This window comes from Pistacia vera, unplaced genomic scaffold, assembly GCF_008641045.1.
Source record: "Pistacia vera cultivar Batoury unplaced genomic scaffold, PisVer_v2 Contig331, whole genome shotgun sequence".
Taxonomy (NCBI): Eukaryota; Viridiplantae; Streptophyta; class Magnoliopsida; order Sapindales; family Anacardiaceae; genus Pistacia; species Pistacia vera.
The window spans coordinates 81353-105313 of record NW_022196148.1 but is presented as its reverse complement, the minus strand read 5'-3'; the positions used below and the strand labels follow the sequence as shown (position 1 = coordinate 105313).

The 23961-nt window shown below is 35.9% G+C and overlaps 5 protein-coding genes across 5 annotated transcripts; 1 reads left to right on the top strand and 4 right to left on the bottom strand.

The window, feature by feature from the left end:
* The first annotated feature begins 3065 nt into the window (after window positions 1-3065).
* Window positions 3066-3863, top strand: LOC116137620 (probable long-chain-alcohol O-fatty-acyltransferase 4). The gene is given in 3 exon segments (XM_031423310.1): window positions 3066-3154; window positions 3156-3537; window positions 3540-3863. Coding segments are annotated over 3 exon segments (795 nt in total).
* A 1687-nt stretch (window positions 3864-5550) lies between these two features.
* LOC116137619 (probable long-chain-alcohol O-fatty-acyltransferase 5) lies at window positions 5551-6612 on the bottom strand. The gene has a single exon (XM_031423308.1). The coding sequence runs from the start codon at window positions 6610-6612 to the stop codon at window positions 5551-5553; it is 1062 nt and encodes a 353-aa protein (XP_031279168.1).
* Window positions 6613-9530: 2918 nt separating this feature from the next.
* On the bottom strand, window positions 9531-10651 carry LOC116137618 (acyl-CoA--sterol O-acyltransferase 1-like). The gene is made up of 2 exons (XM_031423307.1): window positions 10493-10651; window positions 9531-10309 (listed from the first exon to the last, which is right to left on the bottom strand). Exons 1-2 carry the CDS (start codon window positions 10590-10592, stop codon window positions 9531-9533), a joined length of 879 nt encoding a protein of 292 aa, XP_031279167.1. The 5' UTR covers window positions 10593-10651.
* Window positions 10652-14768: 4117 nt separating this feature from the next.
* On the bottom strand, window positions 14769-17917 carry LOC116137604 (rho GDP-dissociation inhibitor 1). The gene is made up of 5 exons (XM_031423297.1): window positions 17024-17917; window positions 16862-16928; window positions 16111-16329; window positions 15878-16002; window positions 14769-15255 (listed from the first exon to the last, which is right to left on the bottom strand). Exons 1-5 carry the CDS (start codon window positions 17294-17296, stop codon window positions 15178-15180), a joined length of 762 nt encoding a protein of 253 aa, XP_031279157.1. The 5' UTR covers window positions 17297-17917; the 3' UTR covers window positions 14769-15177.
* Window positions 17918-20700: 2783 nt separating this feature from the next.
* On the bottom strand, window positions 20701-23197 carry LOC116137617. The gene is made up of 4 exons (XM_031423306.1): window positions 23163-23197; window positions 22560-22788; window positions 21164-21385; window positions 20701-21059 (listed from the first exon to the last, which is right to left on the bottom strand). The coding sequence occupies exons 1-4, from the start codon at window positions 23195-23197 to the stop codon at window positions 20838-20840; spliced, it is 708 nt and encodes a 235-aa protein (XP_031279166.1). The 3' UTR covers window positions 20701-20837.
* Between the last annotated feature and the right edge of the window lie 764 nt (window positions 23198-23961).

Sequence of the window (23961 nt, the reverse complement as noted above, 5' to 3'; positions counted from 1 at the left end):
GATTATTTGTATACAAGAACAAATGCAACAGATTTTTACAATTTGTGATGGTATAAGGGAAGGGACCTGAAAGTTCATTCTGGTTAAGTACAGTATGGTTAATCTACTCAGGTTTCCAAAAGATGGAGGGATATGACCTGTAAGACAGTTCCCATATAAGGATATAGCATCTAAAATTTTCAGATTTCCTATCTCAGATGGAATAGAGCCACGAAAACGATTGTTTGTCAGAGCTAACTCTTATTAGATTTGTCAGGAGGCCGATTTCTGAAGGAATCACGCCTGTGAAATCATTCTTATGTAGCTCAAGATACTCAAGCCTTGTCCAGTTGGAGAACAAATGCTGGTCTAGCTCACCTTGCATCAAGTTATTGTCCCTATAGAGCAATGAAATCTGCGTCAGGTTCGCCAATGAAGAAGGAAGATAACCAGAAAGCTACTTCATGGTGAGATTGAGATGAGTTAATTTTGAAAGTGTGCTAATTTGAGGTGGAATTGGACCATAATGAATGTTAGAACTGAGATTAAGAGAAACAAGCTTATATTACCTCCAGTAGTTGCATTTGCCAGGTTTATGTGTTCTATGCTTCCATCTCTGTTGCAAGAAATTCCATGAAACGAGAGACGTCTGGTTTGGAAGGCTATCTTTCCACCTGAGGAGAGCCATGGCTTCCATGTTTGCCTCAGCTCCAGTATTGCCTGATATTTGACACAAAAATGTGATGACAAATAGCAGTTTAAGTGAAAAAAACATGTTTTTGATATGGCCAGGAGTAATTCTCTAGCTGTTACATGACATTCGTGATTGCCTATGGCTAAGATGTTAAAAAATAATACAATTGTTATACCTAAAAAATCAGGACTCTTACGTCAACGAGGATCAATCAGAGTTCATGAAGATATTATGTCGTCTAGGCGTTGCCACGTTGTCCAAGGACAGAAGGAGTAAGACTGTCATCAGCTTGACAGGTAAAGGCCTGGCGAGTGAGTGGTTGGGAGTTACCCACCTGCTCAAGCCCTACGCGATTTAAGGATGTCTTCCATGCAACCGGCCAATAGGAAGCAGGGTAGGAACTGTACAATACTTGCTTGCTAGCAGACCCGTAATCATTACCCATAAACCTCTTACTATAAATAGAGAGCTCTCCTCTAATTTTTTGGGATTCGAATTCTAATAATATAAACACTCTTTCTCTCCCTCTTTGTATTTATGTTCTCTTTGATCACTACATGCGACTTGATTATAATCTTTCATAAATAAAAAGACAATGGACATAGGATTCGCTTTGAACATCCGAACCACTTTAAAAATCGTCTCCCTTTTATTTATTTCATTTTCCAATTCACGTGTAATTTTTAAGTCTGCTTAGTACTTTGCACGTGCGAATAATTAATGTCAAAATTGAGCATCAACACATGTAATTCAAACATTCTGCGGTAAAAGACTGAAGTATATAATAAACTAGATTCATTCATGAAAAGAAATTTCAAAATAGAATCCATCTTTTTCATCTATTGATGACTTAAACCAACACTAAATTTCTACGTAATTTCTGCTGAAAATTTTCAAGCTTTGGAAGCATTCAAAGAAATCAATTTGTGGACAGACTGTGGAGGCTCCAGATTCCACAGGCGGTGCCAAAATTATAATGCGAGGTTTATATACCTTCTGAGATAGTTTTGTATAATAAAGGAATCAATATAATATACTCTTGCTTGTATAGCATAACTTGAAGTACCCACTAGGCAAAAGATGTCCATGAATAAATTTGACCGTCTCTTCAGGTGGGAGAACCGGAGAACTAACTACTCGTAGCAGATGACAGTACTCATGAAACACGCCACTCTATATTTTTGGTTCAACAGAAAGGAAACAAGGGAACCCAAAGGAGACTTATGCCACAGGTATATACGTAAATCCTGCTTTCTCCTTTGTTTTATATAATTTCATTGATCACAATCGTGAAAGACTTGTGATTATAATTCATCATCATCATCATCTGAAGAAGAAGAAGAAGAAGAAGAGCAATCACCACCCAACAAAAGGCTCTTAATTAGCAAGTGTGAGACACAACCATGCGTTGGTTGATTGAATCAGCTCGAGCTCTATGGGATACATAAATTGAATATTATCAGAAATTCATATTCTAATTACCATTAGTTCATTGGTAGAGCTAGAGCCATCAATCCATAAGGTTCATATATTAATTTTCCATACTGGCTCCATCATGCATGCTTAGACATGCTTAGACAAGTCTCGACTGACACCTTATGAACATATTATTAAATAATGAGTCATAAAAGCAGAGATAGCTCAGTTGCAGCTACCATATTTATGTATATGGATGCCTGAGATCTTCCTAATTAATCATGCATGCAATTTACGATAAGAATCGTGAAGGCGGTACGTAAATGAAGACAAGTAAAATGAAGATGTAGCTTCATGCGACGCCTGCAATTGTTGAAACATTTTAATTGAAACGGAAACAATTCTCGAGTAAAAGAGAGCTGAAACCTATAAGATAGATCAAATAATGGAGCTGGTGCATGCTGCTGCTGCTTTAAGAACCATTTGCCTTAAGAAACAAACAGGATCTTGGGCATTTGCAGGAAGCTATGATTTAAGTTTACATACAAGGATCTCAATTAGTTTTAAGGTCTTAAACCACTTTAATATTATGCTGGCAAACCTTCTCACTAACTTTCTCTCAAAATCCTGACGTGATTAGCTTGCAAACGGATTCTACCTATCAACAATGGGTTCCACTTAACCAAACGCGAGTTAATCAATGATGAATTATCACGTCGGATTTGTAAGAGAAAGATAATAAGAAAGGGTTTGTCAACCTATTTTTATTACTTAGCAGTAATACTATGTTAACAAACCTTTTTTACTAACTTTCTCCTCGTAAACCCAATGTAATAGTTCAGAAAAAGGTTCATGTCATTTATGAGCTATAGACCAAAAAAACATGTGAGCACAAACTTTACACTATTTAAGCCACTTTGCTACATTTATGTAAGAGAAGAAACCAACCAGAAAGTGATCAAAGAGGAGTTCAATAATGGAGATCATGTCAACCAAGAACTCACTCAATCCAATCCTTATGCTTTTAGCTTCATTAGGTTACTGTTATATCTTCGTCACAAAGATCACTTCTACCTGTCTTCTACTTCTTCTCAATCCTTCCTTGGTTTTCTTCATCCAGCTTTCTCAGAGGAATTATTTCTTTCTTCATAACATGGATTGCTTCCTTCAAACTCCTCCTCTTTTGCTTCAACCAGGGCCCTCTTTTTGCCTGTAAAACCTATCTAGATTTTGTTTTAATCACCGTTTTGCCTCTCAAAATCAAAGAAAACAAACCAACTTCCTGTTCAAATAGCTTGGAAAAGTATGAGTTCGTGCAGCTTTTTAACAATCCATTTTTGGCTACATCGTTACAAGACTTTTGGGGAAGAAGGTGGAACCGTTTATCTTCAAATATTTTGAGGCAAACAATATATGAACCGATCCAAAATTTTGTAAAGGGTATCGCCGAAAAGCCGGCCCGGCCAAAGTGGTGGCTTTGTTCTTTACCCTGGTTGTTTCTGGGATCATGCATGAGGCTATGTTTTACTACATCACGTGTGGGAAGAAACCCACGTGGGAAGTCACTTGGTTCTTTGTGTTGCATGGAATATGCATGATTTTCGAGTCTGCATTGAAGAATCTGGGTCGTGTCATGGGAAGTCACTTGGTTCTTTGTGCTGCCTCGGTTGGATTTATAGTTGGATTTGTGTTGGTAAGTTCTTATTGGCTGCTTGTGCTTCCGGTTTGGAGGAGCGCACAGAATGAATGTGGCTTCAAAATCAGTTCCAAATAAGGGAGAACAGTTTCAATGGTAAGAACCTTTTGCTCTATTTAATTTTTTCTGTTTTTCAAGTTATGTTATGTTAAATTATGTTATGTTATAGCTTAATCGATGTAAGAATACAGTAAAGGATAATGTTATCATTCATATATATCATATATATATAGATATATATATATCTTATTATTATATAAGATAATTAATATATATTAATTAAATAATCAAGGTGTTTGAACTAATTTAATACATTTTAACTTTGGGAATTGATGCAACCTGCAGGAGCGGATGGATAAATTAATTACAACCATCAATCCAATTAAATTAGTTTTACTTTTGCCTGCTCCTCAAGATTTCTGACATAACTAATACCCAACCCAATTAATCTAAAACCTAACATGGAAGAAAAAAGAGTTTCCTCAGTCTAAAGCCTTATTGGCAGATCACCAACCTTTTAATTCCATGCCAATTAAATGAAAATTTTAACCTCAAATTCTTCTCATATATAGTACGCAGCTATGCGCGCCGTCAGTATTAATCACAGTTAAATTCTTAGAATAATACTACATATACAATATTTTTATATAACATTTCTCATACAACATGATGTAGTAAAAGATGATTAGATGAAAGTTTATTTTTAATTTAAAATCAGCCAATTATCTTTTGTTACATCATGTTGTATGAAAAATATTGTATAAAAGTATTGTATGTATAGTATTATGCAAATTCTTATATATAAAATATCATTTCAATCCAACGAATGAATCCAATACTATTCAAGCATGGTTCCGACTAAAGAATTATTATTATTATTATTAGTATATAAACATGGTATAGTTAAAGTCTATGTTATACCCAAAAAATCAGAGCTGACGTGAGGTTTAATCAGCAATGACTAGTCAAAATTCAAGAAGGTTTTCTGTCATCTGGATGTAGCCACGTCGCGCAAGGATGAGAGGGGTAAGGCCATCGTCAGTGAGGCGGGTGAACATCAGGCTTATGAGTGGCTAAGAATTGTCCACCTGTTGAAGCTCCACGCAATTTAAGGATATCTCTCGTGCAGGCAACCAATGGGGAGCGGGTTAGGAATTGTATCGCACCTTCCTGCACGTAGAATCATGATTACCAGCTTGAATCCTCCAACTATAAATAGAGGGCTCTTCTCTATTTTACGGGATTGACTTATCCACCGCTCAAAACATATACTTTCTCTCTCTTGTCTACATTTATTTTCTCTATTGTAATTCAGCTCGCCAAGTGCGATCTGATTGTAATCACTCATTAATATAATTATAATGGACGTAGGATTAACTTTAGAACATCTGAACTACTTTAAAAATTATTACCTATTCAATATCTTTTTTTATACTTCCAGATCACGTGTGATTTCTAAGTCCGCTTAACACTTCACACACGTGAATAATTGGTGTCAAAATCAAGCATCAATAGTCTAAGTTTGGGATTATAGTAAGGGAGGTATGATAAATATAATTCACTATGTTTATGTATTTATATACGTGGTATTATAAAACTTTCTCAAATTTAATACCTTTATAATACGAAGTATTAACTTATAATATTGTTGATGGATATCGCCGTGGTACATAAACTCTTTGTATACTCATAGTATAAGACTAAAATTACCTAAAAGAAATAATGCATACATTTAAAATTAATTAAACCCAATAAATACCTACAATTAAACATCTAGTAAATGCCTAAACTCCGTTTCAATGTTCAAGAATTCTATGAAAGCAATATACTCTCTACGTGCCTTAACATCAACTTCATTCCGCAACAGCGCCGGTATAAACAGCCGTGAGCCGGTGAGCGCCACGAAAGCCACCACCAATGGACCGGAAACCACCCTAGGCAACCGCCACTTGTCTTTCAAAGCCCCTTTCCCGGCCATTTCAGCAGCCAAACACAGCCCATGTAAGAGAAAGAAGCACGTGACATCCCACCTCGGCTTCGCTCTTCCAAAGTAATAAAATAGTAACTCATGCATCAAACCAGACACCAAAAAAGTTGCAAGAACCGCTGGCACTCGAGCCCACTTTGCCCCAATCACACGGCTTGAAATGAAGCGGACGGGATTGTATACGGTCGGCCGTAGAATATCTGAAACCATAAGGTTCCATCTTCTTCCCCAGAAGTCTTGCAGTGAAGTCGACAAATATGGCTCAGCAAACTGCGGCTCGAGCTCGATGCCGATTAGCGTTCTAGCCAATGCTCCACCGAGGAGTAGAGTGAGTTCAAGACTGAGATACAAGTAGATGCAATACATAAACAACATGATATCCGGGTGGAAATTTTGTTTGTTGCTGTAAATGAGTAGGAAAAAAGCGAGTAGAAGGAACTTTACGGCGTGTTTTTGGGGTGATTTTGAGGTTTTTAGTGGAGTTTTTTGAAGATTTTGAGATGACGGGTGGTGTTGAATCTTGACAGGGAAACAAGCTAAAGCAATGAAAGTTTGTAAAGAGAGATTTCGGTAGGAAGATAAAGGGCCTTTACCGAAGGCGAAGAGAAGAAGTTTGAAGTTGGCGAGCCAAACGAGGAAGAAACTTGTTGGGCCAACAAAATTAATGGCGTGGAGATTGAAAGGGAGGATGAGGAAGATGAAGATGACGGGGAAAATAGCGAGAAGTCTGGTGAAGCCTTTGGGGATAATCTTTCCAATGGCGTAACAGTAGCAGAGTGATGCCACAGCTGAAAGCCATACCATAATGAACGTGTTGATTTCATTATTTTCACCTTTCATTGTTGCTTAATTTTTCTGGCCTCGTATGAGGAAGAAGATGAAGATGAATTCATACAAGGTTGAAATTGAATGAATGATGGATCTTGTGTTAATATTTAGTGGCGCCATGTGTTTGTGATGCGAGCTTGGATTTAATAAAGTCAGGCGGCATGTGCAGTGGAGCACGCTAGCAATATATAAATATTCAAGTTGACATGAAGAGGATCTTGAATCTTGATTATAAATATGAGTAAACGACTTTTTTCCAAGATTACACTTTTCCATCCAAAGAGTTTCAATATACAATTTTTCCACTTAAAGTTAATACTTCATTCTTACTCAAAGCCGATTCTGGTCAATTTCGATGGTAAAAATTCTCTTTATTACCACTATTTGAATCTTCAGTCTCTTCTATACAAGACTTTCTAACTCTAGCACTTGATATCTCATCGATTGTTGACCATCACAAATCTATGATTTCTTGTTGTTAGTTAATTTCTAACTGATTCTATCGATCAATATTCAAACAGTCACCATTAATTGTTCGATCCACTAGCCTTCATTCTGCAAAACCCCTCTTACCTTAACTCTTGGTAACTCGTCGAATGCTGGTTGAGCAAGTTAAGCATACTTTGGATAGTAATGAAGTTTTAGCTTTGGGTGGGAAAATGATATTTTGAAACTTTTTGAGTGAGAAAGTGTCATTAAGGCAAACCTTGGGTGGGAAAAAAGTGGCTTACTCTAAATATAATTGGTAATGAAAGATTCAATACAATTAATTAATAATTAGTTGCTAATTAATAAAAGGCTTGTTTACTTGAGATCACAATTATAAAATTATGAAAGAAAAGTTCATAAGCAATATATTCTTGATGCTGTCATATCTTGCAATTGGGACATGAAAGTATAAATTAAGTTATAACATAGTTGTTATATTAAGCTATTAATCTATACATGGGCAGCTCATATGATTAGAGCGAATTAGAGATAACGTGAACGAGCACACAATCTCAAGTTTGATTTACTATTTCGACTATCCCCGATCTAAGTGTAACATAGAAGTTATATGTTGTAATAAATTAAGGAGTTAAAGGCTTGTTTGCTTCACTTTTCTAAATAGTATTTTATTCTGAATAATATTCGATTTAATCAAATAAGATAGGATTCTGAGAATTTGTTTGGTGCATTTTTTGAAAATATTTAGATTATTTTTAATCATCTACATTTGTTAATTTAGCTAAACACACCCCTCCAAACAATAAAAGTTTATAAACAAAAACACCCCCACTCACCCAACTGATTGTCGACAGCTGGCTACTACTGCTAGACGGTGGTTGAAAGTCACCGGAATGGCAAAGATCTGGCTGTCATCTTGGCCGTCATTGATGGCCAAACGATGACCGTCGTTTGGCTGTAGATCTAGCTAAAAATGGACAGATTGGCATACAACCGACCAGATCCAATCGATCGTGTGCCATTCGGGCGACCTCCGACCATTGTTCGATGGTGGTGGCCGATTGTCAGCTAAAAGTTGGGTGGGTGTGGGAGTTTTTGTTAATTTTAAAACTTTTATTGAGAAAAGTAATTGTTAAATGTTTTGAATTGAATAGAGTATGATTGAATTTTAAACAATATTAAAACAAACACATTTTCATTTTTGAGGATAGGATAATAGAATAGGATAGGGTAGAAAAGTAAACAATGAGAGCCAAAGATGTTTACACAAATTATTAATAAATTCATATATAATTCCGCTCATGGTTTAATGAATAAATGCATTAAAGATTTTATTCTTTAATGTCCTTAACCTACGTTCTTTAAATAACACTTAATGAAATTCAAAATTTTCATATTAGTGATTATCATACTTTAATTCAAATTTCAGTTCTTTAATTACGTGACAAATTTTCAATTTCAATACAAATGATTTGTCAGCGGAATATTTGATCAAACACACAACCAGTGTGTCTAATTAGAACAAGTCGAGGAAAGAACTATAAAGAAGAAAAGAAAAGAAAAGACACACGAAATTTACGTGATTCGGCCTATGTTCATGAGGCACAACAATCTCTTTCTACTTAGGAACTACGTATCACCTCTTAATTACATACCTATAAAAGACCTAATATGTCGATTACCTATTTATAGTATTCGAATTCTAAGACTTTAAGAACCCAAAACCTTCAAAGAATAAGAATTTTAAATAAATATGATTACATAAAAGAAATAAATTTAAGGTAAATAAAATAGCAATAATTTAACATAATCCTAGATGGAAAAGCAATAAAAATTAGTAAGCAATTCAATCTTACAAACTTTCTTTCATAACCCTGACGTAATAACTTGTATTTGATCAGTTCGTAATTAGATAAACGAGATTTATTATGAATTGATCAACTGCGAACTATCCCATCGAAACTGCGAACTATCCCATCAAAACTGTGAGAAAAAGTTGGTTGAACTAAAATATAAGTATAGTATTACAATGGAAAAGACTCCGGGATTCTCATCAAAACCAAAGAATGCACCCATAGATTTCAAAGTGACAATAACACCACAACTTTCTTTCATAACTCCGACGTAATAACTCGTATTTGATCAGCTCGCAATTAAGTAAACGAGATTTATTATGAATTGATCAACTGCGAACTATCCCATCGAAACTGTGAACTATCCCCTCAAAACTGTGAGAAAAAGTTGGTTGAACTAAAATACAAGTATAAAACTGTGAACTACCCCATCAAAACTGTGAGAAAAAGTTGGTTGGACTAAAATATAAGTATAGTATTACGATGGAAAAGACTCCGGGATTCTCATCAAAACCAAAGAATGCGCCCATAGATTTCAAAGTGACAATAACACCACAACAAATCTAAATACGAAAATGAATAAAGGAGAGTAATAGAAAATAATTCGATGAGAACAAAGTGAGGAGAGTTCTAGGAAGGTTGAAATGTCAAAGCACGACCAACATCCTTTACAAACGCGCCAACAGCTGCGTACTCTTCAAACGCCCTAACATCAGTGTTACACCGGAGAAGTGTTGGGAAGAACCACCAAAAACTGGTAACCATCACGAATCCAACCGTCAACATCGTCCTTAAAACCGTTGTCAACCGCGACTTGATCATGATATTTTGATCGGCCAAAACTTTTTTCAAAGCAATCTCAGCCATTAAACACATTCCATGGAACACAAAGAACCACGTAATCTCCCAGGTGGGTCTGACGCGCCCCAAGTAGTAAAAAATCAGCTCGTGCATTGCAGCCGAGACAAGAAACGTGCTAAAAACCCCCGGGAGTGGAGCCCACTTCCGACCGACTGCACGGGCGGAAATGTAGAGAACTGGTTCGTACACGGTCGGTCGAAGAACGCGGGTGACCATGAGGTTCCATCTTCTTCCCCAGAAGTCTTGCAGTGACGTGGCGAGATAGGGCTCGTCGAACTGCGGCTCGAGCTCGAGGCCGAACGGGGCCCGAACCAGGGCTTGAACCATGGCAAGGCTGAGCTCGAGGACGAAGAAAATATGGAAACTATAGAGAACAAGAATGAGCTTTGGGTGAAGGTAGTTATTATAGTTATATGCCTGTAAAAGTGCAGCCAAAAGGAGACATTTTATGGCGTAGTTTAAAGGAGATTTGTGGCCTTTTCTGGATTTTGAAAGAGGGTTTTGTTGGATTTTGATGGGCAAACAGGCCATGGCGATGAAGAGAGGTAAAGAGAGAGGAGGGTTAGAGGAAGACAGTGGGCCTTTACCGAAGGCGAAAAGCAAGAGTTTGAAGTTGGTAAGCCAAGCGAGGAAGAAGGCGGTCATACCGCCGAGATGAATGGAGAAGAGTTTGAGAGGAAGGAAGAGAAAAAGGCAAATAATTGGGAGTACACAGAAGAGTCTGGTGAAGCCTTTAGGGGTTATTTTGCTGATGGCATAGCAGTAGGATAGAGATATGAAGACTGAGAGCCATACCTTGGTGAAGTTGAACACCTCTCCTGCAGGCACCATTTTGATAAGTAATTTTAAAATTTTAATGGCTATTGGCCTATTGCTGCTGATCTTCTGCAATGATTTTTAGAAAGATTTTGGTGTTGGAGCCTTGGAGGTGCAGAACATCAAAGTCTTATAGAACAAAGTTGAGCGACAGAATAAATGTCCTTGGGGCGTGGGGGGCCAATGCTTAATTATTTATTGCTTACTTTCCTCCAATATGATTAGATTAGGAATTGACTTTCAGCTCAGGAAAGTACAGTTTATTTGGGTAATTGCCACGTCAATACATGATTGTTTGGGTATGATGGTTCTTGTCTCATTTCAAATATATTATGATAAGAGTAGGTGCGTTCGGTTGAATATTTTTATCCATATTCTCGATCCTATTCTCTAAATATTATTTGATATATTATTCTAGAAATATTATTATATTTTTTAATTATATTTATACCCCTTAAGTTTATTAATTTTATAAATACTTCTCAAAAATGTTTAAAAATTAATAAAAATACCCTCATCAACTCATACTTGTCAGATTCTGGCAACCACCGTTGGTGGTAGTCGAAATCTGTACAATAGCCTATACCATGACGGCCACTAGCCGGTAGTTCACCAATTTGACGGCCAAAGATATAACCGTCGTTTTCGGTCAATGATGGCCAAAGATGGCCTTCGTTTTGGCCTTTTTCAGCTAGAGGATATGGCCGGAAAAGGCCATACCGACGCGTTACGACACAGATCCAACCGGTCTATGTCGTAACATAATTTTTTTGCCAGATTCCGACGGTGGTGGCCAGAATCTGGCATTGCAGGTGGTGGGGGTGTTTTTGTCATTTTATATGTTGAGGTGTTTAATTAAATTAGTAAACCTGGGGGCTTTTTTATAAATTTTTAAATTTTATCTCTTAATACTCCTCTATTCAACAACCTAATGGGTGCATTTGGCTTATTATTTTTATCCATATTCCCAATCATATTCTTCAAATATTGTTTGGAACGTTATTCCTAAAATATTAGTATTTTTTTTAATTACTCCTAGACCCCATAAGTTTATTAATTTCATTAAATACCCCCCAGAAAAAAAGTTTAAAAACTAACAGAAACACCCCCACCCACAATACTTGCCAAATTCCGGAAACCACCGCCGATGGTAGCCGGAATCTGTCACAACAGTCACATGAGCACTGGTAATGGCCAGATCTGGTCGGCGTTGACTATCAACGATGGCCAAATCTTGGCCATCGTTGACAGACAACGACAGCCAAAGTTGGCCTTTTCCGGCCGTCGAAGGCCACATCCGACCTTAGATCTGGCCTTTTCTGGCCAGATCCGTGGTGGATATGGCCGGAAAAGGCCATATCGATCGAATGCCCGCCAGATCCTACCAGATTTTGTGGTTATCCAATTTTCCAGCCAGATTCCAGCGGTAGTGGCCAAAATCTGGCACTTTGGGTGTTAAGGGTGTTTTTGTCATTTTATAATATTTTAATATATTGGGGTATTTATTAAATTAGCAAACCTTGGGGGCTTTTTCATAAATTTTTAAATTTTATCTCGTAATACTCCCATATTCAACTATCCAATACTATCCTCAAAATCCTACCCAAAATAATAAACCAAACGCACCCAATATTATTTCTAAAATCCTATCCAAAATAATAAATCAAGCGTACCCAGTAATATTACATTTACAAAGAAATTTTACAAAGATCTTCGTATAAAATGATGTGACAAAAAATGAATAAAAGAGTTAATTTAATGAATTTAACTTTTTATTTTACTCTTATATTTATTTTTTACCACTTCACTTTGTATATAAATCTTTGTAGGATTTCTTTATAAAGGTAGTATTATTGTTATGTTAATGGCCGCCAATGTGGAATCGTGGGGGATTAGAGGATAGCATGGGAAAGGCATCAATTCCTTATCAGTGTCTGTCTTTTAGCTGAGATAATTCTCTGTTTCGTCCAGGTGTTGTGGACAAAAATATTGTTCTCTCAGACTATAATTGAGGTAATGTTTTCGCCTACAAATTAATTCTTTAATTTGTCGCCTTAATATGCTAGTTCCATGTGCATTGTATTTTTGTCTAAATTATAAATGAGAGATACTGATCTTTGGGATGTTTTGCTAAGTAGATTCATTATTAATGAAAGAAGAAATCATAGTAGAGATTTGCAGAGTTGATAGTTTTCAGGAACAAAGATAAAATTTCTTTAAGAGAGAACTCTCATAGGATATTAAAATATGTTGGTGTCAAAGTCCAATATCGGTTAGGAGACGAGGGTTTTAGTCGCTTATATAACACAAAGACACCTTCACCACTCAAGAGATCTTTTCAGGATAAAACTGTGCTGGTTCGGACTCAAAACGGACAATACTGTTGGAAATCCACCTACCATCTCTATCATGTATCTAGATCCGGCATACATCAACAATTCTCCCTAGAAGGAGGTCTTGAATCTAGACATTCACACAGACATTCCTGGAGTAAAGATAATCTAAGCTAAACAAGCATATACATTCAAGTTCCACAAATCCAACACCTGCAAAACATAAACAAAGCATTCAGAAATTCAAAATCAGAAAATCTAACATCTTTTATCTAATTAATAGTAAAATGTTTACATACAGAAACTATATCATCATCATCTTCTCCAATCCCATTATCATTCAGTTCATCCCGGGCACTATTGCCTCCTCCACCACCGGCATTCATCACCCTTTTTCCCTTTTTTTCATCGTCATCATATGTGTGAGATAAGAGTAATATAGCGAGTTATTAAAACCAAGACAAAGGAGGTGATGAAGACGACTGCTCTGCCACCATTTCAGCATCTGCAATTGTTATATTTATACGTTTCAGCTACCGTACGGTACCGTTTAAATGAGTCCGTAAGAGGCCATCAAATCCTTAAGCCCAGTACTTTCTCTGGGCTTAATTGCAACTCGGAATGTTTATACCCAGTACGTAAAAAATATAATCCTTTATAAAACCATTTATTTAGCAAATAAATATATTTTGTATCTCTTGCTTTTAAAAGAGAAATTATATTAAATAACACTATTTTAAGCTTTGAGTTGAAAATTAGCACTTTTTGAAAAGTGGCTCAAGAAATAGCGTAATCCCATTTTACAGGTTGAAAACGGGTTTTGACCGATACCAGCCACACCACCTCTTACAGACTTACAGCCACATTCAGCCAACTTCACCCTTCAACACTAAAGTGGTCCAATATTACCGAATCATGTCAATCGACTGAATTTGGCCATTTGGATAGAACCTTACATGCTTGAATCTGGCTAAATCTTAGTGTTTCGGCCAAAACCTGCTTATTCTTCTCCAAATGCAAGTCTCCATTTCCATTATCATTTCTCCACTGCCAAGAAGCATTAAAACCACCCAAAATTGCACCATCAAACAATAATCAACCCCATCTCTCATTCAAAACCAGCAACTCCATTAAAATTCCAAAATCAACTTAAATGCAATTCAAATCAACTAAAATCCGAGACCAAATCAAATAACAAAATCGGTTTTTAGGTTGGGTTTTCGAAGTTTTCAATAGAGGTAATGGTTAGTATGAGTTTAAAGAAGATGAGTGAAAGTTTAGGTTTATTTATATTGTAAAATGGGATTGTGCTATTTCTTGAGAAGGTTTACAAAAAGCGTTAAGATTTCAAATTTTTTTTTTTTTTTGGTATCCAGGGTTGTCTAGGCCAGCTTGCACGCATCACAACTAATCTTCTGGGACTTTGAAATTAACGATTCGATAAATCTCCAATAGCTATCCCTTATTAATAGTCGTCAGAGTTCGAACTTAAGATCTCTTAAGTAATACACCTCAAAGTTTCAAGTGAACCATCAAGCTACTTAGAGATAGTTTTAGATTTCAATTCCCAACACAAAATAGTATCATTTTATATAGTTTCTCAAAATGGGTTATTTGTTATGAGAGAGAATAAGTTCAGTTATCCTTCTTAAACAAAAATTGCCCAAACATAATTTCCCAGAAGCAAATTTGGAGAAGTAATGTTACATCAGAAAAAACTGAATACCCTGTTCACTTTTAATATTATATACTGAATTGGGTGATGAATTTGTAGGACTTTCTTGTGACCACTGCAGAAGAACAGAACAACTGAATGATTCAGAAAGAGAAAAAGAGAAAAAGAGAAAGTTAACACTGCACTGCTTTCAAGTTTCAACCTTCTTTTTTTTTGTTTTTTTGAGTCCCCCAGTACTGAATCATCAGTTAACAACCTCAAACTACAAAGATAAAGCTTACCACAACACTAATTAATAATGTTGAAAAGCAAAAGAATTACAAAGTGACTCTGTGTGTGCTCAAACAGCCAAGCTCAATTTTTATTGATTGAGACTCTTCCTGAATGAAATGAATTTTTACTTGCTCCAATTGTTTCCAAATCCTCTCTTCTTCTTCTTCTTCTTCACTGTGTAGAATCCACCAGTCTCAGATAGGACTAAAATAAATAAGACACTGCAAATGAAATATGTTAACATCTGAAGCAGATTTCAACTCAAAAAACCATTTTGACTGAGGGGCCAAGCAATGAAACTCATCGGACAATTCACACTTCAAGTCGCCTGCCAATCTTTACGGATGTCGAATGTATAGTTGATCTCCAAGTAGCACTTGTTGTCATCATCAACAAACTGAAAATAGCGAAAGCAGACCATCGAGGAATCATTAAGAGAATTGCAAATAGACACTTTGTAAGACAGTGAAAATATGTATGAGGCTTATTTATCTAGACATTTCGTGGCCCACAAATTTGAAATTCACATTTATGCTTTATAACAGACATGTTATGAGGCCCGACAACTAATTGAGTGGATCATTCATGGTAAAGTAACTCATATAGGTATGGAGAAAATGAACATAGCCCCACTCTATTAGCTGCAATAATCATTTTAGGACCACGACTTGAAATGGCATCAAAATTAATATTGATCAGATAAAAGAAGTTATTTCAATGATGTATGAAAGCAACTACTCATCTACGAAGTCACTCAAATAAGAGATTAAAGATTACACAATCAAGGGTATGTGTTCATCAGCAACTGCAGTCATTTTCTTTCTTATTTACTTGTCTTGCTCAGAAGCTTAGCATGAATTTATATGTAGTGAATAATGTGCAAGGAAGCACTATGGTCCAACCTACCTTAAAATTTTGAATTATATGCCTATGTCTCAAATTTTCTATCACTTACAAATTGTTGGCATAATCATCCTGTAGCGAAGACTATAAAATCACAGAACACCTTCAGAACTTACCTTACTTCTAGCTGAATATGATCCTCTAGCAAAAATGCCGGACGGAGTAGTTTCTTCGGGCATTTCTTGTATATAAGGTTCTGCCTGAGGACTAAAGGTTCCAAGCATTTCCTTCGTGCTATCAACTGTTACAAGGATTCATAGTTCATGTAAGGGAGATAATCATACCCAAGCGTCCAAAGGCCTAATTCTTTCTCAAAACTTGAGAGACAACAGAAAGAGAGAGAGATTACCCTTGACACCAGTTTTCCAAACTGTGTTAGTGTATTTGAGGCCGGATACAATATTGTTGCTAACCTGGAAAGTGAACTGTAGGCTGTAACGGCTACCTTCTTTTAAGGTAAACCACAAACCTTTGACTTTGCCACTCTCAGGAACTGCGAGAACAATATCTGGTCTACCGGGCGATTTAATTGAAAGGCTCAAGATCTTAACATCTGGTTCTAGTGTTTCTACATCGTGACATAAATGGTAAAAGAAAATATGAGAATGCAGATAAAATCTATCCCATTAACAAGCAGAAATATATAGTTTATTACAAGAAAAGAAATCAAAAAGGAACCAACATCTAGCAGCAGTGAGCCAAATTGAAATAATTTTCCATGGCAAACGTTTGAGAATCAACACAATCATCATACAAATTGTTGAATTTTAAACCCCCATGTCAAAGTTTTTCTCTTATAATTTACCAAGCTTTTTCAAGAGAATTTCCCCATCTCAGAGCATCCAAATTCATCAAGATGTCTGATGCCTAGGAACCAATTCAAAGAGGCACAATATTTAACCCCCAATGTATGCATTATCAAAGTGATCTTTCGATTGATAAAGAGTAAAAAACTTAACAAGAGAACGAAAGAAAAATTGAAACTTTAAAGGCATTGAGATTAAAAGATCAAATTTTGTTGCTCTGTTATCAAATTCTCAGAGTCCAAACAAACTTAAGAGAAAAAAATTAAGCAAATTAGTGTTTTTTTTTTTTTTTACCTCCAACAGAATTGATATCCACACTCCCAAGAAGCTGTTCTTTCCATCTCCTCAAGCTCTCGTCATCCTAAATCCTCAAAAAACCAGCACAAAAAGAAATAAAATTAAAAGAGAAGAAGAAGAAGAAAACAAAGAAAGAAGACTAAAAGAAACAAAACAAACCTTATCCTTTTCAAATTGTTCTTTAAGAGTGTACAGAGGACCCAACTCAATCTGTCTATCTTCATCTTCTTCTTCATCCTCAGTTGCAGAAATAGAATTCTCACTCATTTGTCTAGATATAGCTCCACCAACTGGCTCATTCTTAGCCTGTTCATTTGGAGGTGTTTTTGTTACCGTCTCACCCGAAACTCCACCACCACCACCACTCTCATTGCTTTTCTCATCAAACCCCATGTTGCTGGAACTTGAATCAACACCAACCGCCAAAGACATCAAAAGTCCATCAACAATAACACAAAACAACAGAATAAGAATCACCACTCAGTCACTGACTAAATAACCGAAAGTAAAAGTACACCCAGGAGAAGCCAAACCACTACTGCTCCTCTTAAAAACAAGAATATGACTAACAAAAACAAACAAAAAACGAGAGCAACCCAATGCAGAAAAAGAAAAGAATTATAAAAAAAAGGCAAATAGGAAGCAAAACCGAGACAACCCACAAAAGATAACCCTTCAAAGAAAGAAAAGATACAAAGAAAAAGAAGAGAGAGAGCAAGATAGAGATGGGTTTGTTATGGAAAGAAAGTTATCACAAATAAAGAAGGAAATGGTCATGTGGTGATCCGAAATTCTGAACAATCAACTTTGAAAAAGAAAGAGAGAGAGAGAGAGAGAGAGAAGTGGAGAGATCGTGAAGGTCACTCCTGCACTAGCTTACACGAAGACCATGATTCGAGGAGGGTTATTTTCTTTGTTTTCTTTTGTGTCTACAGAGTTGTTGGTACATAATTTTTTTTTTTTTTTTTCTAGGCACACAAACACACGAGAGAAAAAGAGACAGCTTAGCCTAGGATTGAGTGGATGAAAGATGCTGTTTGACTCTTTCTCATGATTGGATTTTACTTGGTTTATATATAGCGTATATCTCTAACCGTGTGAACTCTTTAGTTTCCCTACCGTCTCTTTTTCCTTCTCTTTGTTTTCATGGGAATATCTTAGGATTCTACATTAAGATTACATACTGTTTTTTCACCATTGGGTTTACGTCAATTCAATGATGAAAGATTACAATAGGACTTGTTTCTATTCTGAAAGCTTTGTAAATCATAACCTTTTATATGAATATTTAGTTATGGTATCTCGAATATTCTTATCAATTCGAATATATTTTTATTCTAAATCATAATTTTTTTAAGATTTAATTACATTATCAAAATAATACTGTATAGTAGATGATCGATTTTTCTTTTCTTTTCTTGGTAATCGGAGTGTTCGAACCAACTTGTATGCAGTTTAACTCATTTATGAGATCTATTGAACATTTTACAAACCCAACGATTAGGTAAGTCATAATATTATTGTGATAGATAGTCCAAAAGTTTGAACCTTAGAATTTAAGAAAGAAAGCAAACCTCCTTAACCGACAGACCAACCCCTTGAGGTTAGAATTTAGATGATTGGTTTTAATCGACTCTTAAATCATAATCTATTTAAAAATATAGGCATATTATATTTTGGGTAATCTTGAAATTGTGAAAGATGGTGTGTGAATGGAGTTTTATTTGTCATAATTATTAAATGTGATTGAAGGAATATATATATAGATTATGGGTTCAAGTTGTTATATAGTCTTATACATAATAAATTAGATGGAAAAAAATGTCCATAATTGTGTGATTATATAATTAAACAAAGAATTTGATAAAGAGTAGAAACCGGTTGTAATAATAATTGATGGGTTCAATTCATTGTGGTGGCAGGTGGCATGAATTGGAGTATTGGACCCATATAATGATTTAGTTTGATACTTTTTTTGAAAGAGGTGCAAAGTATACGCATAATTTAGGTCAATTCATTATGATTCATGACCAAATAATGTTTGATTAAAGGAAGAAATTTTTATGATTTCTATATGTATTTCAAAGTAAACGATTTCACATTACCTTCACTTCAGAAGTTTCTAGCTAAATAAACATGGACTCCGTATTATCAAAGAGTAAATGCTAGCCATTAGGCTTGCCGTCGGATGGTAAAGCTTTAGTCATTTGAGTGAGTTATCCGGATATTTGTGTTCGAGTTCTATAAAGTGATAACCTGTCACATTTATAACTTACCTGATCCCTTAAGTTTATAGGGTGTTTAATAGATTCCAAAAATTAGTTGAAGTACATACAAACTAACCCCGAATAGCCCAATTATAAAAACAAAAAAAAGTAAATGTTTTAGAAGAAAATGAACCTATTTTGACTTCTAGCCTTGGAAGACCATAAAGAAACTGGCTGAATGGTTTGAAGGAAGTTGAGTTAAGCCAACAATTCTCAAACTTCTGAAATGTCAAAATCTAGAGAATTAAATTAGAATCTTTTTAACTGTTTATTTTGCCATTGAGAAAAATTACTTGGTGAAACTCAATCAATGATGCCATCATTGATTCTTTCTGAGGCTGTTCCAGGGATTCCAACCCCAAATTAATGGCCTCTTCACATGGTCTATATAATTATCGTCCAATATCCAGTCTGGGTCTGGCTGAGAAATTTATGTTTCTTAACCACTCTTAACTAGTTTTTATGCCCTTAAATTGGGGAAAATGATCAGTTCATGCTTCAATTTTTGCAGTACAGTAGCTAAAAGATGAACAAAAAGTTAAGATAAGAGGAAGTTCTTGCCAGCTAAGATGATGGTGAAACAAGCAAATAACTAGCATGTGCATGGCCCTCCATTCCATAAGGTGTCATCTCTTTCCTTCCACGTAGCTGAATATGGAAGCTTTACCATTACTGCTGAGTGCTGACAGAACATACAACTAAGAATGGCTACGGGGACTCTGTTTAAATTCCTTCCTGGAAAATTCAAACTGCAAAGTCAGCTCCAGTAAACATTTATGCAGTCTATGGACAAGAAAAGGTAAATAAATGAATTCGGTATTCACAAAAATACCAATTTTGGTATTATTCGAATACGCAAGGTTGTCGAATACAACTCAGAAAATCACCAAATAGGATGGTAGTGAAGATGAACACATAAATATCACCAATATTGAGTGAAATCTTGTAGTATAAGGTGAAGGTATAATGTGAAACTAGTCAATAAGAGTCTTCCATGCATTGCTGAAATGACTATGATTTGCTTATCCTAACAAGTGTTTGATATAATGCAATTAAAGACTTTACAAACAACCAATGTCCATAAAGGATCTCTATATGGCAGAAGTGACTCTGTAGCAGAAGTTATATAACAAGGAGGTATCAAAAAGGCATAATTTACAAATAGCAATGCTATGCACATCCACATAATATGGAGAATAAATTGAACTAATTCTATAGTGATGTCCAGTTACCCCAAAATTTTGATATGACTGAATAAACAGATTTTCAAATTAGTCTCAAGTATAATGACAGAAATAAACATTTCATTTTCATTTTCCATTCAAGGCCTCTGATTAAGAAAGAGTTCTTCTCTCTGATGATGAAGAGTTGAGATTTCAACAATCAAATTAGGATAATTACAGAAGGCAAGCATTTCCCAGAGTGTTAATACGAATAGATTTTGGTAAGGTATGTTTTAGCCAAGGCCACTGAATAGAAAAAAAATGCTTAATTCCAAATTCATGTGAATGGAAATTAGGATTTCAAAATCAAGTAATACCAATTACAAAAAGCAAGCATTCTCCACACCACAAAAAAAAAAAAAAAGGGCTGCTCCTTAGCCTTGTCTTGTTCATCCTTGCTCATTAAGTTTACAAAAATTGGTATACCTCATTGCATTTATAACATATATGGATTAAGTAACCTTCAAAACTGAAACCAAACAATTAATCGCTTCCCCACTTTTTCAAAACTCTCTCTTTAGCTGAGACAAACCCGTAGACTTCCTTCTTTGACATATCATCAAAATTAGCAGGACCATCTGGAGATGCCTTCTGAAGGAATCTTGAGGTTATGAAACTGAACCCGTTTCTTGTTCCTCGCAAAGCATACAACAGTGGATTGAAGATCACAGCAAGAAGCACTTCTCCTTTTGCAACTATGAGATACTGTCAATATGAAAGCAAATTTATGAGAGAAAGAGACACAGAAATGACCATAATAATCATGGATGCCAGCTTTACAAACTTTAAAGACGAAGAAAACTGCTTACCATGATGATAATGCCGAGCACAGCAAGACTTGCTTGTTGTGCTTCTTGCCAAAAATGATCACCATTGGACCAACCAAACCGTCCCCCCCATCCAAACCAACCTCCTCCACCAGCATCACCTCCACCACCTGCCTCTTCTCTTCTCTTAATCTCTTTGTTCCACTTCTCAAACTCATTTTTCTTTCCACCAAGTGCATTATCTAAGGCTTTCCTAGCTTGTTCCTGCCACCATAGATATAGATATATTAAATCTACCATGCGAAGGAAAAAGCATTATTAAAAAGGAGAAAATGAATCTTTCGAATTCTTACATCCAAAAAAACAAAGACAAGGAAAGAGCTATATGTCAAAATAAGACTCAGCTGGTCAACCTCAAGTAGTTTGCGAAAAGAAACAAACTTAGTTGTGTTATTTTTTCATACTTCCCTTTTGGTGATTTTTCAATTTCAAACATCCTAATCAGAAAAGTAGAAACAATGACACATCTACCTGTTGAATGGCCAAAACATCATTCAAATATTGCACATTGAAAATAATTACTAACAATAACTCTAAGAGAACTCTGCATGGCCACCCCTCTTTGTAGCAACATATGCCAAGTGTCACAAAACGACTGTAAAAAGTAAAAAGAACATATCAAGTATGTTATTTGGGTGCAGTAGACTGACATTTGGTCTAAATGCTCAGAGCAACAGAAGTTGTAAATGTTGTTATATCACATCATATCATGTTATTATTTGTTTACCTGTATGATATCTGGTCAACAAACTCATATTGATGGTAATATATGGTTACACCAGGCAAAGGAGCTTAATATAAAGTGAAATCCACCATAAACACCTCAAGTTGATAGAATTATCCATAACTTCTCAAACTTCATTTGAATACCTTCTATCAAACAATAACTCTGGAAATCAAAACTTACTCTCACTCCCCATAGTGTAATACTTTACTGCATCATTATTCAATAAGTACTCCTAAAAACGAAAGCCACCCCTTGAGCATGAATACGAATTTGTTTTTTGCATGATTTCCTCATCTTCTCATAGAACACTAACCATTGTAAAATATTCAGAAACTCTCACGAAACACAGCCTACCCCAATCAACATTGAAGACACAAGGGAGCTCAAATTTCCACAAAAGCTTAATCTAACTTGACCCAATTAGAAACCATGGAAGTATAAAATTATGCACAGAGCTCAAGCTCCCAATTTCTGAGCTTCAAACATCAAAAAATCCAATCAAGCCACGCTCCAAGCAACATAGAATCAAATCATAATCACTCTCTTCAAACTACAACTTGAATATTCATTAAAACAAATAATTATATCTGTAAAAAATTCGTAAATAAAATAATAAAATAAAAAAAAGAGAGAGAGATGATAAGTTGGTACCTCTTTTCGATTGTCTGAAAAGAGGCAAGAAAACTTGCCATCGCACTTGAGTGTTCGGAGCAGAGAAGTCCAGTTTTGGTTTTGGTATTCGTTTTGATAGCGGGTCGTGTTGAATACGAGGAATTGAGAGGGTTTATGTTGACAACCTGAGACATTGTTTTTGCACCTCCCTCCGTCCCCCTCGCTCTGTGTTGGAACAGGCTTTGTTTGGTTACATCGATAGGTAAATCTAAACAACGAACTCTTATTCGGGCCGGGAACAAATAATCGAAGCTCGGCCCAGATGAAGATGGTTCACATCGGGCCCAAATTTAGATTTCTGGGCTGGACCTTGTTACAGTGCTCTCGGAATCTTATGAATAACGCTGCACATTTATAAATGATGAATTGATGCGATAAATATGGTAACTTATGTCATGGGTTGTGGGTTTTACATCCAAAAGGCTAATACATTAGGTAGAGGGATTTCCCTTTATAAGTCTAAGACCTCCCCAATGCGTTTTCAATGTAGGATCCTTGACATTCTCCCCCACCCAATCCTGTGACACCCCCGACCTATCTATCCATCTCACTCTCGAGTGGACCCACTATCACACTGCCTACCTGTCCATTTCACTCTCGAGTAGGACCACTATCATACGCGGAAACGCCTCTGTGCGGGTGCTTGACGGGACATCAAAAGACGGATTAAGTTTGTTTTGATACCACTGTCATGGATTGGGAGTTTCACACTCTAAAGGTTAACCCATTAGATGGAGAGACTCCTCCCTTTATAAGCCCAAGACATCCCCAATGCGCTTTTGATGACAAGCACATTAAGAGAGGTCTTGGCTTATAAGGGGGAGAGTCTCTCCATCTAATAGATTAGCCTATTAGGTGTGAAACTCATAGTCTGTGACACATAGCTTTGATAAATATTTTTTCTTATGATGTGTTATCTTGCACTTGGTATGTAAATTATATATCTTTTTATGAACATCTTAATTCATGATCTTATGTAAGTATCTCGACCATCCTGACTATAATCTTGATTTGAGGTTCTTAAACTCATTTTTGACGCAAGTCAAGATACTCGCAATATGATATTTATCAAGTACGCTTGAAAATCAATCATGAATTTTTATATTCACAATGTATTGAGTGTTTAAAGTAATCGTAGACATAAGTATGTTAAGTCAAACTCTACGCTTAAACACCTAGAACTAAGCTCAAGCATAAGAAAAATTCTGTCTACCCCTAGTAATTAATTTTCCTGACCAAGTGCTATAGGGATCATCGAATCAATAGCAATAAGTCATGTTTGAAGAGGCTCATATACAGAATGACACAAAATAATACATGGGGTGGGGGTTCAATTAATCAAGATTCAGAAGCTGAAATTTCACTTAGACCGTCAATATGT

Bases quoted from the DNA above. Each gene is read 5' to 3' on its own strand.
- LOC116137619 (XM_031423308.1), bottom strand. From the start codon at position 6,612: ATGAAAGGTGAAAATAATGAAATCAACACGTTCATTATGGTATGGCTT.
- LOC116137618 (XM_031423307.1), bottom strand. From the start codon at position 10,592: ATGGTGCCTGCAGGAGAGGTGTTCAACTTCACCAAGGTATGGCTCTCA. The intron at 10,310-10,492 runs GCTTCACCAGAC...CTCCTCTCTCTT, and splicing joins CAGCAAAATAACCCCTAAAG to TACCTCTCTTCATCGCCATG.
- LOC116137604 (XM_031423297.1), bottom strand. From the start codon at position 17,296: ATGTCTTTGGCGGTTGGTGTTGATTCAAGTTCCAGCAACATGGGGTTT. The intron at 16,929-17,023 runs GTTTGTTTTGTT...TTGAGGATTTAG, and splicing joins AACAATTTGAAAAGGATAAG to GATGACGAGAGCTTGAGGAG. The intron at 15,256-15,877 runs GTAAGTTCTGAA...CGCTATTTTCAG, and splicing joins CATATTCAGCTAGAAGTAAG to TTTGTTGATGATGACAACAA.
- LOC116137617 (XM_031423306.1), bottom strand. From the start codon at position 23,197: ATGATAGTGGTCCTACTCGAGAGTGAAATGGACAG. The intron at 22,789-23,162 runs GTAGGCAGTGTG...TTCGTTGTTTAG, and splicing joins CTCGAGAGTGAAATGGACAG to ATTTACCTATCGATGTAACC. The intron at 21,060-21,163 runs GTAAGCAGTTTT...TCATATTGACAG, and splicing joins TGCTCGGCATTATCATCATG to TATCTCATAGTTGCAAAAGG.